The following is a 14,969-nucleotide window of genomic DNA, read 5'->3' on the forward strand; positions in this document are numbered from 1 at the left end:
AGAAAAATAAAAATAACCCTAGAGAAAAATATGGCTAAAGGAAATGAACAGTAATTCTTATATTTTCTTTGAGAATATTTCCATTCTTCCCCTTTGTTAACCCTTTTTCCCAATTCCTAATAGTCTTTCTTATAATTTATAAGGATTCATAAATTCTTTTTTGCGAAGAGACATTGTTTGATTGCTATGTCCTAGACATCATTTAAGAAGCCATTTCCACTTCCTGAAGTTCTTTATTCATATCCATACCTCATCCTAACACTGAGCTCAGGGAGACCCAGTACCCAGCTAGACGTGGTACAGTTTCCAGATTATCCTTGATTTTAGACAAAATATGATTCAACTAGTCTTTTGATTTTTTATATGTTTTTATATGTTTATAGTTTTTAAACAAATGATCAGTCATCTAAATAAATCAATGATTAGAAGATAACACACAATGAAGAGTAGAATGGGAAAAAAACAGATCTCCACTAATCTTGCTGATGCTCATTTTGCTATTTTGCAATTCATGAATTATTTTAACCAGCCAAACTTCTTAGTTAGTAGATCAAGCAAGGCCATGTAGATATGTCACTCTAGGATTTACTCTGATTTAACAAGAATTACTGAAAAGTAACCAAACCAACTGTAACTCAAGTTCTCAAAGATATGTTTGGACTTAGCCCAAAAGTTTAACTTCCTTTATGACTTCTCTTTCCTTGACCCAGGTTCCCTCCCAGGTGCTCTTTCCGGTGCACTTACTCCAGGATCAATATTAGGCCCAAGCTTCTAGTTTCTTACATTTTCATTACATTATAATACGAGGAGGTAGAAGTTACCTTAATGTTTATCTTTCTCTCTTATTATTGTGCTGTTTCTCATGAAAGGACTTTTTTTTTTTGGCATTATTGTCAATGTTTATTTGTTCAGAAAAAACTAAGATTTGCTTTTTATTTTTATTTACTCCACATCAATATAAAGCAGTACATTGATCGTATGTTAAGATATTAATAATCTGTGAAAATCATATGTGTGAAATTGGAAACAACTTTAGAGGTGAAGGGTGTCTTGTTATAAAGGACAGCTTTTGATACCTATAAAGAAATATTTACATCCAAAGTTAATTGTCAGTAATTCTGTGCCCCTTTTCCCCAGGATAGAATGTTTAAGTTTTATCAAATGAAGCACATTTTTGAAATACTCGATAAAATGAGATGCCTGCGAAAGCGTTCCACAGTGTCATTCTTGGGAGTTCTTGTCATTTTCCTTCTCTTTATGAACTTGTACATTGAAGACAGCTATGTTCTGGTAAGTTTGGGGGATTATTTTTGTTGTTGTTGTTACAAATAAGGTCTAAATCAAATTAAGCTTAGTCCAATTTTAACCAAACTTCAATCCCAGGCTGCTGAAATAGTCTTAGTTTGAGCAAAACTCTAACATGTATACTTTCCACCTAGCTACTTTTTGTATTCATTCTAGAATACCAGCATTACAATTATTTTGATTTATGTTGCAATATTTTCTTTAATGCTGCATATAGTAGCTCAGGGATGTGTATTTGGCTATAAGTAAATTAGCTATCATCACTATGCTGAATTAATTTTATGTATAGCCATAATAATTTTGGAGCTTTAATTTGAAATATGTAGAATTTTTAAAAATTGCTTAAAGATATCAGTCCTTACTTTCTCAATTTTTTATATATCATCAAAGTTTTTAAAATTTATTTTTTAATTAATGGTACTAATTATGCTATTTTGTTAAGAAATAATATTTTATTATAATGTATGACACTTCACTTGATTTTGAATAGTCATAATTGGCCACCATGTTATATATTTATATTCAGTGAAAAGTAGTATAGAACCTCAAGAACTAGAGATGCTGTGAAAACTATTCAGTAGTTTAAAAAGGATACATTAGTATATAATATGTAAATGAATTTTTAAGTAAATTCTAGAAACATAGAAAAGGACTTACTCAGGCTAACTTTGAGATCTCAATTTGTTCTTTAGTTGCTATGACTGTATCACACCAGTTCGTGTCTGATGAGAATAACATGGACATTTTTTAAATTCAATTTCTGAATTGAGTTTAAGATATTTGGAAAAATCCCAATCTTTATGTTATTACTCTTGTTCACATATTTCAGAAAATCAAAATCTTTGGACACAGAGAGGACTGAAAAGTACTTTCCACCATGCAAGCATGCTGAAAGTTTCAATGACTATCTTAGCAAGAGAAAAATCTGCCAAAAACCACAAAAAGCATTTCCCAGTAAAATGTTTTATTTCACTAATTGAACATGATCTTACCTACGCATTATTTGCCATGTACTATTCTATAGCGATAAGCCAACCGTTTGATCTTGGGACAGAACCTCTCAGGAGGTCTTCTGTAAAGCATCTTGCTTCCGTTAGCATCATTCTTTGATGACAAAATTCTGCCAGATTCTAGATTTTGACTATGCCTATGCCTTTTACATTCATAAATGTTTCTTGATCTTGTGGTTCCTTTATTCTGTTTTCCATAGACAATTCATGATGGCTAAAATCACCACAGATGAATAGAATTTGACTAGGCATGATGTAGGTAAACATAGCAAACTGGAGAAACTTAACTAATGGCATGCATTTTGACCTTTCTTTAAACCTGATTATTAGGTTTATGAGACTTAAAGACAATATAACAAGGCCCATGTGATCCCCCTATTTTTTTCTGGATAAAATTAAAGGTCATAAATTAACAAGGAGAGCCTTTGATAAATGATTTAATTTTGTAATAAAAATTTATCTCTTGCATCTGTGTTTACTGGCAGCAGTAAATCACATCTTGTAAATCAAACACATGGCATTGGCAGGATGTTTATTGTATTCAATGACTTGCTGCATTTGTGAGACACTTTTAAACATAATTTCAGTGTTTTATTTTAAGCAGACAAAAGATCATTGTATGCAGCAAACAACCTTATATCTTGATATAGAACCTCTTCAAATCATTATAAAATGTATAAAAAGTAATAGAGTGTATATCTGTAAGAGGATAAGATACTTTTGCCCTGTCTTGTGGATTTTTACACATTTCTATCCAAGCTTCAGTCCTATGTATCTAATGTAAAACGTGTGATTTAATGAAGCAATGCTTAATAAAGAGTACTTTCTTAGTGAAATTTTCTCTGGCTAGATTACATATATAATTAGCCAAATTTACAAATCAGCCCAAGAGTAGAGAAGATTTCGCTCCTTCATTTTAAAAGTTTATAATTATTTTTAAATACTTATATTAAGTTGGAAAAAAATGAGTTAAAATGATGGTTAAACACAATCACTCCCCTTACTGAAAATTTATTTTTTAAAATATTTTATTTATTCATTTGACAGAGAAAGATCTAAAATATTTTATTTATTTATTTGACAGAAAGAGATCACAAGTAGATAGAGAGGCAGGCAGAGAGAGAAGGGGAGGGAAGCAGGCTCCCTGCTGAGCAGAGAGCCTGATGCGGGACTCGATCCCAGGACCCTGAGATCATGACCTGAGCCGAAGGCAGTGGCTTAACCCACTGAGCCACCCAGGCACCCCCTGCTTACTGAAAATTTAATGACAGTATTTTTATTAGTTTAGTTTCTCACTATTTCCTAGGTGATTATTTTTAACCTAAATGTATTCAGAGCTAAATTTTATCCCAAGGCTTAATATGTATAAAGACTTAAAACATTTAAGTAATTAATGTAAAACTACATTAAAATTGTTTTTCTAAAAATGTTTAATAGCCACAGAAAGCCAGCCACATACTAGTATATAATGTAGCTTCTTTGTAACCTTTGTCTCTTTTGACCCTTTTATCTGTGTTTATTTCAGTTTTCACAAAATTATGTCATTTAGTTTTTTTTTTTCCTTGACTCCAGAATGCCACAATGTGTACTATTGCTAAAACATAAACATTGGTTGATCTTTCTTTTCTTACCTTCCTTATTTCAGGGGAAAATAACAGTTATAATTCAGAGAAATCAGATAAACAATTACAAGTAAAAGATCTCTGGAGTTACTTAGCACATTCTTTTCTGCTGTTTTTGCTAGAAAATCCATTTGTGGTCTGAAATCCTTGGCATATAGCAGTTTAATGTATGCTTACATATCCGAGACATATGCGCCTTTCATTGGGAAAGGAAGCCAAGCTCAGTGTAAGAGACAAATGCTATTACAAGGCAAACTAAGTAGGAGAGACACTACATGCCCAATCAACTTAGCCTCTGGGCTGTGAGCATCTTCAAAGTAGCCACAAGGGTATACACTTAGTCTGCAGCTAGTCCATTGAATTGCATTCCTATCCAGAAAATGATTGTCATAAAGCTTTGTCTTATTACTGAGAAATACACCCTAGCAGAGCAGCTACAGAAAGAAGGTATCCAGGGAGAGCCTAACTGTTCAGGTAGATGCCTCTGGAAAGCAGCCAACAAGGCTGACTCAGGCGAAAGCTGCATTATTTATTTATGCTGAAAAGTGTAAAGAAGCTTGTTCTTGAGAATTTAATAAAGTGCTTTCATATAAGTTCCATTTCATTTTATTTTCTGTTATGTCCTTCAATCAGGATGAATGTACTCTATCTTAACACAGAAAAGGTCAGGATTTTTACACATTCAAAATAGAATTCTTAAAGAAATAGCCAAGATCCTGTACTTCCTTTAGAATGTAACATCACGTAAGAGCAGAATGGCAAAATGAATTCAGAATTGTGACTACTGTGATTCTTAAAGATTTTTCTTCTAGATCCTATTGATAATGGACCCTATTACATCACTATTAAAGAAGTTGGTACTGAGCTGAGGCCTTAGTTACTTTTTAGTAGTCCTAAATTTATTTTAAAACTCTAATAATGTTTTATAAGTTTTCAGAAAGACAAAAATGAAAATATTTATGTGTAAATAAAAAAAAAGAAATTACAATAATCAGAATTCAATAGTTATGCAATTAGTATATTTATAAGAAGTAGAGAATTCAAGACATAATTCCAAATATTTTGAAAGTCTACAACTGATAGGTGGCAAATATGCTATAAATATCGTAAAACACTAACCTCTTTTTCTCAATTAAGACAATATAAAATATAGAAATATAGTAAAGACCAAGTATAGGTTTATAAACATAATTGAATATGCAAAAGAGATATTCCGAAGGATTTTGAATTAGCAAAGACCAGATTGAAACTCTTTCCAGTCATGATTTACTATTACCTAATTTTTATTCTAAGACAATTCCAGTCTGGCCATTGATTTAAAGTTTTGAGTCAGTCTTTTTCTCCATTGACATTTGAATGCAATACAAAGTATTGAATATTCCAAATGAGGTAAGGTCTGTATTTGAATCCTTTCTAATTTTTTATAACAGGGGTTTAATTAAAGTTTTATTGACTACAGTCAGATAATATGAGGACCAAATTGGTTCAAATGCATTTACTTTCTTTATAGTCTTAACTGCTTGCACATGCCTGACCTGCTATTGTATATGGAATAGTAGAATAGATCCATATAACATCACGCAGTACAGTAGACACTTGCCAAAAACAACAAAATTCTTTCTAAATAGGTTATCTTTGAATATATTCTACCTGTGGTAGTGAACCTTATACAAAGAGCAAGCAAGTCGATATTTTGATAATAATGTATAACCAATAAAGACTTGACCAAATCATGATTAGATAATCAAAATCTACTATTGAATTTATACTAAAGAGGAGAGAAAAAGGGACCAATTAATAATTAACAGGATATATTTAAGCTAAATATGAATCTTTTTTAATATAAACTTTCTTTTTTTTTTAAATTTAATTTTATTTTTTTCAATGTTCCAAAATTCATTGTTCATGCACCACACCCAATGTTCCATGCAATACATGTCCTTCATAATACCCACCCAAACCCCCCAAAACCCTTGGTATGTTTCTCAGAATCCACAGTCTCTCGTGGTTTTTCTGCCCCTCCGATTTCCCCCATCTCACTTCTCCTCTTCATCTTCCAATGTCCTCCTTGTTATTCCTATGCTCCACAAGTAAATGAAACCATAGGATACCTGACTCTATCTGCTTGACTTATTTCACTCAGCATAGACCTTCTCAAAGATCGAATACGTCCATTACCAATTAATATAAGAAGGATCATAAACATAAAAGGACCAGACTTCAACAGAATACCACACACAAACACACATGTTTGCATGCATGCATGCACATGTACACACACACACACACAAACAACAAGCAAACAATCATGGGAAAAATTAGTGCAAGTTCTGAAGACATTTCCTTAACTTGGTACAAATGTGTATGAAGATATCTTGAGGACAGTTGAAAGAACACTCACATCACAAGGACCATGGCTATCTATTCTCAACAGCCCTTGATTATAGTGGCCATTGATAAGTGACTGACTAAAACTTCTTGATTAATAAATTTCCCAGAAATAATTATATAGAAATAATGTCTGGTATTATTAAACAGTGCTTAAAGAAGATGAAATAGCTTAATATGACTCAAATATGGGAAACTTGTGAGAATTAGCTTTACATGATACAAGTAGATTATTGTGAAATTTTAAGGTCATTGAATTATTGTAAAGATTTTGAATTTTAACATAAAGGCAGTAGGAGTTTTCATGCGGGAATTTTTTGTCTAGAAAATGCCATTATTAGTGTATATTGTGGAAAAGCAAGTGGAAGAGAAGTATGAAGAGCACAATAGAGTAGGAGAGCCTGGAGTAGCGACTATAGGTGGGAATTCAGGTGAGAGATGGGGTCCTGTAGCTTGTGGCGCCAGTAGTTGAGATTTAGATAATACCCATGTTACATATCAACAACATATTTGTTGCATAAGGAGAAATTTTATTTAATCATGACATCTATTATTTATTTATTTTCTCTGCCTCCTTCTTGGCATTCAGGAAGGAGACAAACAACTTATAAGGGAAACATCCACACACCAGCTGAATTCAGAACGTTATGTGCACACTTTCAAAGATTTATCTAATTTCTCAGGAGCCATCAATGTCACCTATCGCTACTTAGCTGCCACGCCTTTACAAAGAAAGCGTAAGTATCCCTACACTTTCAAATCAAGAGCACATAAAGTATTTTTGTTTTAAAATAATGACAACCAGCTTCATCTGTATCGCAATAAAACTTTCTGGGCATTACTAATATATATTCTTTGAGAAGTAATTCAGTGTTTCTTCACAAATTACAGTTATTGATCCAGCTCCATTTATAGCCCCAAAAAAGAAATTTTTAAAATTCTTAATTGTAATATAAACTTTCAAACAGTTTGCTTGTAGGACCATGTAGCGAGACTGAGAAAAATCAATTTATTTGAGCTTTTAAAACTTCCCTTTTAAAAACAACCATTTTCATACCGATACAATTTCCAGCTCTAATGCTTTGGTTTTTAATGACTTGCCACTGCTTTTGAAGTAGTGAGAGTCATTGTTTTAGTTTACCAAGGTGCTATAACCAATTACCACAAACTAGGTAGTTTAAAACAATGGATATTTATTCTCTCATATTTCTGGAGACCAGACGTTCAAAATCAAGTTGCGGGCAGAGCCACTCACCTGAAAGTTATAGGGGAGAATCTTTCCTTGTCTCTTTCAGCTTTTGGTCACCCTTGCATTCCTTAGTTTGTGGGGGCATAACTACCAGCCTCCGTTACCACAGGGTCTTCTTCTCTTAGTCTCTGTGTCTCTCTGTGTTCTTTCCTCTTCTTCAGGTATGACCAGTTATTGCATTTGGATCCCACTCTAAATTCAATATGATTTATCTCAAGATCCTTAAATAATTATATCTGCAAAGACTTTATTTTCAAATAAGGTCACATTCTGAGGTTCTAGGTAGACCTCAATTTTTGGAGAAAACTAGCCAACTCACTATTAGTAGATTGGATCTGAGAAGTAAATACACACACTTAATGGATTTCAAGACATCATAGACTGTAGAAGGTATCATGATCTAATTAATGTGCCACTAAAAGACCATAAGCATTATCAGTTTTAATTGTAAGATGCCATTAATTGTAATATTCAACCTGATTTTAAAATGTTTTTGTGTGAAAAATAGAATTCATGAAATGAATGAAACACAGTGATATCATGAATTTCTTAATAGGTCTGTGGGGACTACAGAAATTGAGTTCCCCATTAAGAAGTGTTTATACAAGTGAGTCTGTGATCACCAGGTGGAGGAAATTGTAACTTAACTTAATTCGGGCTTCTTTAAGTCTATCTCCCATTCATTCCTTCATCTCAAATGTCTATTGCTCTTAAGCTTTCTTCTAACTGCTTAAGATTGCCAATGTTTATTTTTATCTCCATCTGTTACACTACCTTTGTGCAAACATTACTGATTCTCCCTTTCCGTCCTAAGTTTACTGAAATGTATTGGCACATATGCCACTGCTTTATACAAAGAGGTGATATAAAACACAGGGAAAACGCAGGGCACTCTGGGATGTTGGCTCCACACTACTCACTGGGTGTTACACTTTGCACAAGTGAATGTATCTTCCTGTGATTGAGTTTCCTTTCCTCATCTACCAAGCAGAAACAATGACAAGTGCAAAACTATCCCAAAAGACCGTTAGAAATATTCAAGATACATATTACAGGCAAAATGCATAGATTCCCGTCTTTCATGTAGAAAGTGTTCTAGGGCATTAGTAAAGGCTGGAATCTTGAGTTGAATGGTACCAGAGAACATATTCATTTTTCAAAAGAAGTTAGGGTCATAAATCCAGGTATTTGAACAAAATGTGTAAATCTCTACCTCTCTAACAGCCTAGTGAGAAAGATTATTCTTGGATTATTCTTGGAATAATTATTATTATTTCTGCTTTTTCAGTATTGCATAAGTCACAAGTAGGTGTCTGTATTAAGACAGTAATCTTGGTGAATGTAAACATTTTCCTATTTTCAAGTAGTAGGAAATTTTATTCATGTAGGTGAATCATGGTGAGAATCAGAGATTTATAAAGTGAAAATATTTCAAGGAAGAGACATCTACACTTCTTAGATGTAAACTGCCATTTCATAAGGCTTTATTTTATTCCCTACAAATATCCAGTTTCTAATTTTAGATTTTAGGTATCTAAATAAAAATTTCCTCACAGAAAATTGCTCTAAAATGTGTTTCAAAATAAGGAAAACAGTGATATTTATGTACTGGAAAATGTACTAAACATTCAAATAATAATGCAGTCTTTAAAAATAGTTTATAATTTTGTTTGCATTCTAATTAACATTCTAGTAAATTTCAAAATAAAATTGCGAAGTCCAATTATTAATTTTTTTAGTGCAAGATAATGACAGTGATCAAAAAGAAATGAAAATGTAACGTGTTTTCTATGAAAAATTTAAAGATGATTAAAAGACTGAGTTATGCTTAATTTTCTTTTTCATCCTTTGAGACTGATTTGTTCATCCTTAACATCCTTCTCCTTTTGCATTTTTTAATAGTGTGGATATTATCCAAACATCTATTTTTCTAATGGGCATTTATGAGCACATTAAGCTGCAAAACACCTTAAATAATATTTTTTATTTCACAAACAAATGTTTACATCAATAGGCTTATATGTCATTGGACTTAAGATGCATTTTTTTCCAAAGAAAAACCAATTATGTATTAAGTACTACAGCTTTTATATATTTAGCATAAGACTTCACTCACAAAATATGCAAATATATATCATTTACTAGATATACCTAATATCATAGCAGACCCAAGGGGAAAAGATTTTTTATATGTTATTCAAAACCTATTTCCCATTTAATTTGTCTTCTTTTTTAATTCTTTTGTTCAGGGTTTCTTACAATTGGACTTTCATCAGTGAAACGAAAAAAAGGAAACTATTTACTTGAGACAATCAAGTCAATTTTTGAGCAATCCAGCTATGAAGAGCTGAAGGAAATTTCAGTGGTGGTTCACCTGGCAGACTTTAATTCATCCTGGCGTGATGTCATGGTCCAGGATATTACACAGAAATTTGCCCACCATATTATTGCAGGAAGATTAATAGTTATACATGCTCCAGAGGAATATTACCCAATCCTGGATGGCCTTAAAAGAAATTACAATGATCCAGAAGACAGAGTCAGATTTCGTTCTAAGCAAAATGTAGATTATGCTTTTCTGCTTAATTTTTGTGCCAATACTTCAGACTATTATGTAATGCTTGAAGATGACGTTCGATGTTCAAAAAATTTCTTAACTGCCATCAAGAAAGTCATTACATCCCTAGAAGGAACCTACTGGGTAACTCTTGAGTTCTCGAAGCTGGGCTACATTGGAAAACTTTATCATTCTCATGATCTCCCACGTTTGGCACACTTTTTATTAATGTTTTATCAAGAAATGCCTTGTGATTGGCTATTGACTCATTTTCGAGGTCTTTTAGCTCAGAAAAATGTGATCCGTTTTAAACCATCTCTCTTTCAGCACATGGGTTATTATTCATCGTATAAAGGGACTGAGAATAAGCTGAAAGATGATGATTTTGAAGAAGAGTCATTCGACATCCCTGATAACCCTCCTGCAAATCTCTACACCAATATGAATGTTTTCGAAAATTATGAAGCAAGCAAAGCTTATAGTAGTGTTGATGAGTACTTTTGGGGGAAACCACCTTCAGTAGGAGATGTCTTTGTGATTATATTTGAGAACCCAATTTTAATTAAAAAAATTAAAGTGAGTACTGGAACAGAAGATCGGCAAAATGACATTTTACATCATGGAGCCCTAGATGTTGGGGAAAATGTTGTAGATTTCAAACAAAGTAGACATTGTGTTACTTACTTAAGACTAGGGGAATTCAAAAACGGAAACTTTGAAATGTCAGAGGTGAATCAAAAAATTCCATTTGACATAAATTGTATAAGGATATATGTTACCAAAACACAAAAAGAATGGCTGATTATTAGGAGCATTAGCATTTGGACTTTTTAGCCAATTAAATCGATATGTCCAGCTATCAAAGCAGGCTTTCCTGTTTCCTTTTTTGCTACCTTCCCTTTTGCTATTGTTTGTTGGAGAGAAAGCAATGGATGGGATATTTTCAAGGAAAAGTCTAATCATTTTGGCAGTTTTGATTTTCGTATTGTCAACATAATTTTATTCTAATCCACACTTGTATTTATTTTAACTCCTAAAGTTTATAGTTAATGCTACTTTCATTTATATTTTTAATGTGTTGATGTTAGTTCCAAAATTTTAATTAAATGTCAAAAATATGACATGAAAGATTTAAAGTGAGAAAATTTAGTTTGCTGGATGGTGAGTCTTGAAAAACAGTTGCCAATTGTGTGCACTTCCTCAAGAGTTAAAACATTCATTATATCATCAGATAGCTTTTATTAAGCATCTATGTGAATATGCAGTTGGTTAGAATGATAATCTTTTTTTTATTGTAAACATAGATTTTCATAGACTTCTTTACATCTACAATGAATACCTCCTCATAGAAGTGATGTCTTTACAACAGAATTTTGTGCATAGGTGGAGTGATGGAAAGAAAAAAAAATGACTTAAAATATTTCTCCCCTGATCATTTATACAAAAAGGGGCATTGTTCATTGTATAGAAACAATTAACTGAGCACCTATTGTTAATAAATTTTCTGTGGGAAGCAGTCTTTTTCTAGATTCCCTTTTGCAAAAAGAATAGTTATGCTCAATATTTTCAAGTTATATTGGGTACCTACATTTAATAGAAGAAATTAGAGAAGGCCTATAGTTAGTTCATTCTTACAAACATTTTCAGTAAATGCAGAAAACTTTTGAAATTGATTTTATATGTTTTGTATTAAAATTCATATAATTGAAATTGTAATCTATCATATATTTTTTTGAAGTTTAATGGACATCTTGTAAAATAGAAAAGAAGGAAAAATAGAAATCAGTTGACTTTTCTATACTCAGAGCTAGTTCATAGTAAAGCCAAAGTGAGAGATCAGATGTTCTGATAACCAGACAGCACCCTTTCCCTTACGTAGAGATTACTCCTCACATAAATTATGCTTTCTGTTCACCTCCACCTAAGTCTCATATAGTAAGTTATGCTATCTTGAAATGGGTAATATGATTTTTCCATAAGTCATATTATCATTCTGTGGAGTAAGTCTAAAGTGTCTGAAATGATACTCTTGTATATGTACCCACATGGTGAGTAAACTTGACTAACTTTTACTAAAAGGAACTGGACAATTGTGCCTAAACCATATGTCCTATTAAAGCATTTCAGGACACCTTAGTGCATCCTAAAGACATTGGTTGTCCAGAATGCCCTGAGCTTATCTGATCCTTTCTATCTTTTGACAAACAGCAGAAATGAAAGGGTTTACTATAAAGATATGAAAAGTACTTCATGCATGTTTATGGAAAGGTTCAAATGCATATGTTTCTACAGATTGGAAAGTATTTATTCACGCTATCCAAATTGACTAAATTAGAAACTCATAAAAATTTGGGATTTTTTTTATTGATACAATAGCTACTGTGTATTTTCTTTGCATCCAGATGCTATTGTATAATAAAGAGAAAATAGGAATCTATAAATATTAATATTTTGTTGCACAACTAAGTCTTAAAGTCATAAGAAAAAATGAGCACTGCCACTAAACTACAATTTTTGCCTTGGTTTGGAGGGTATTTGCCAGATGTTTAAAGACATTCTATTTTCTTGGCTTTTCTCATCCTCTTTCATTAACTGGCTAGTTGCATAATATTCTACATATATCTCAGAAATTATAAATAATCTTTTTTCTGTACTTTTAATGACAAAAGGCAACCAACAAAGACATATAATTTCAAGACTTAAGCAGACTCCATGAAGTGATTGTAAACTTCATAGAGTCAGCATAGGTTCTGAGAGTGTTTCCAAAGACCAGCCATTGACATCAACTTGTGGAAAATGCTTTCAGAAATATTGTTGAGGGTAACAATGATACTGAACGTTTGCTAGAGAATTATAAACGCAAAGTGATTTTAAGGAGTTGCATTTTACCTTAAACTTGATCTTTTCTTTAGGAAAGCAGGTTTGAATAAGCTGGTCAGTCACCTAAGGATGTATTTATGTTTTCTTTATAGATTGAGTGGAGGTCAACTTTTTAAGGAAAGACTTTGACAAACAAAGTTTCTCCATTGGAGAACAAGGGGGCAGATAACCTTTCTCTTTATAAAAGATAATCTGACCAATCATTCTTTATATGAGTCAGTGTTGCATTTCCTGTATTTAAAAATTCTGAATATGGCTACTATAATCTTGTCTCAGAGGCATAGAGCAAAAAGACAGTTATTAGGTTTAATTACATTCAATCTGTTATTAAGCATTATGTCTCATCAATGTCTCTTTGCAGTAAGTTTTTTAAAAAAATACATATATATATATTATTTTCTTTGTTACAAATATCCATTGAAAAACACTGGAGTGTCATACAAAAGTTGAGTTATTTAATTGCTACCTGACTAAGATGCTGATAGAGTTCAAGCACAAAATATGACATGTACCTAAATAATGTCTAAATTTGTTACTTTAAACTGACTAAAATGCTTATTTACATTTAAATTTCTTCTCCTTGAAGGGAGCCTTTTCAGCATTTATAAACATCAAAGAAAAGCATTCATGAAAGCACAATAAAAACATGGAAATTATACATTTTTGGAAAATACACGTTATAGTAGCAATAACGTGTCTGGATATAAAAATACATAAAAAGTGGTAATATAAGCACTGTTGCACTATCATTAAAAAATATAACTTTTATAAGATAGATATTTTCCACATATAAAAATATAATTTAAAAACCAAACATCATTTAGAACTACTTTTCTCATACAGCTACACTTATGAAACTAGAAGATTCCATTTCTTACTAAACCATTATTCTCTGGGAATTTTTATAAAGCTATCATAGAAAAACTATGCTGTACAATAATGACACCCAAGTGAAACAAATATTTACAAATTACAAACACTTGCTATTCTAAATGTCTATATGGCAAACATCACTCAATATTTGCCAGTTTGTCAACATGTCCATTAGAACATGACACCCTGGATTATCCTGGAAAACTCTACTCTTGGTGTCCTCCAGCATCTGAAGATAACAGTGTGATTGATCCTCTTTCTTTACCTCATCAGTATTTCCGTTAATACTGTTTAAGATTACATTTATTTTTATCACCATACTACTAATAAAGCTCACACTCAAATTTCATGACATTTATTTCTTGATCTCATGACAAAACCTGATTTGCCATTTGGTGAATGTTCAATGGATTTTTTGAAGGTTTCTTGTAAAATTTAGTATTAATTTCCAGAGAATTTCATTTTTTCTTTTGACTGATGACTCCCTACTTCCAGCTTTTGATTCCATCATTCAGTGTTTTAACATAACTCCCCAGCTTTCTGGTACCACAGATTTGGTACGTGTGCCTTTTGTCCTCTCAGAAAATACAGTTGAAGGGTCATGAACCCCTGAGTTTGAAACCCAGTTCTGCAATTACTGACCTCCAGATACGAGGAAAGTTATTTAACCTTTTTGAATCTTAGTTCCTTCATCTGTGAAATTGAAATTATTTTACCTTGTAGGCTGTTAGAATTGAAAAGGAGATAACAAAGTAATCAATCAAGAAATAAATGTTTCTTCTTTTTTTTTAGCCATGTTATATATGTTAAAAAAAGGACATGGCCCTTCAAAACACTACTAGAGGCCTGCATCCTGAGCAATATCATCAACTTCATTATCCACTAAAAATGTCATCCAGAGCACCTTTTTATATTTATGTTGCTAAAGAATGTCATGTAGGCTTATGTAAATGCCTTCCTCAATATCAAGATCTATTGTACTCCTGTCATTCTATTACTTTAGAAACCTCATTCAAAATTTGTAACAGTTATTCCTAATATTCCCATTGTAAATATTAATGATTTCTATTTAAGAAATCTAAACC

The 14,969-nt window shown here is 32.2% G+C and overlaps 1 protein-coding gene across 1 annotated transcript; it reads left to right on the top strand.

Moving 5' to 3' along the window:
* Positions 1-1,143: 1,143 nt before the first annotated feature.
* On the top strand, positions 1,144-11,474 carry MGAT4C (MGAT4 family member C). Its single transcript, XM_059404668.1, has 3 exons — positions 1,144-1,290; positions 6,915-7,062; positions 9,824-11,474. The coding sequence occupies exons 1-3, from the start codon at positions 1,144-1,146 to the stop codon at positions 10,963-10,965; spliced, it is 1,437 nt and encodes a 478-aa protein (XP_059260651.1). The 3' UTR covers positions 10,966-11,474.
* Positions 11,475-14,969: the final 3,495 nt, after the last annotated feature.

This window comes from Mustela nigripes, chromosome 6 (genome assembly GCF_022355385.1).
Source record: "Mustela nigripes isolate SB6536 chromosome 6, MUSNIG.SB6536, whole genome shotgun sequence".
Lineage (NCBI taxonomy): Eukaryota > Metazoa > Chordata > Mammalia > Carnivora > Mustelidae > Mustela > Mustela nigripes.

Coding starts and splice junctions, on each gene's coding strand:
- MGAT4C (XM_059404668.1), top strand. CDS start 1,144: ATGTTTAAGTTTTATCAAATGAAGCACATTTTTGAAATACTCGATAAA. Junction 1,291..6,914: donor TTGAAGACAGCTATGTTCTG/GTAAGTTTGGGG, acceptor CTTGGCATTCAG/GAAGGAGACAAACAACTTAT. Junction 7,063..9,823: donor CACGCCTTTACAAAGAAAGC/GTAAGTATCCCT, acceptor TCTTTTGTTCAG/GGTTTCTTACAATTGGACTT.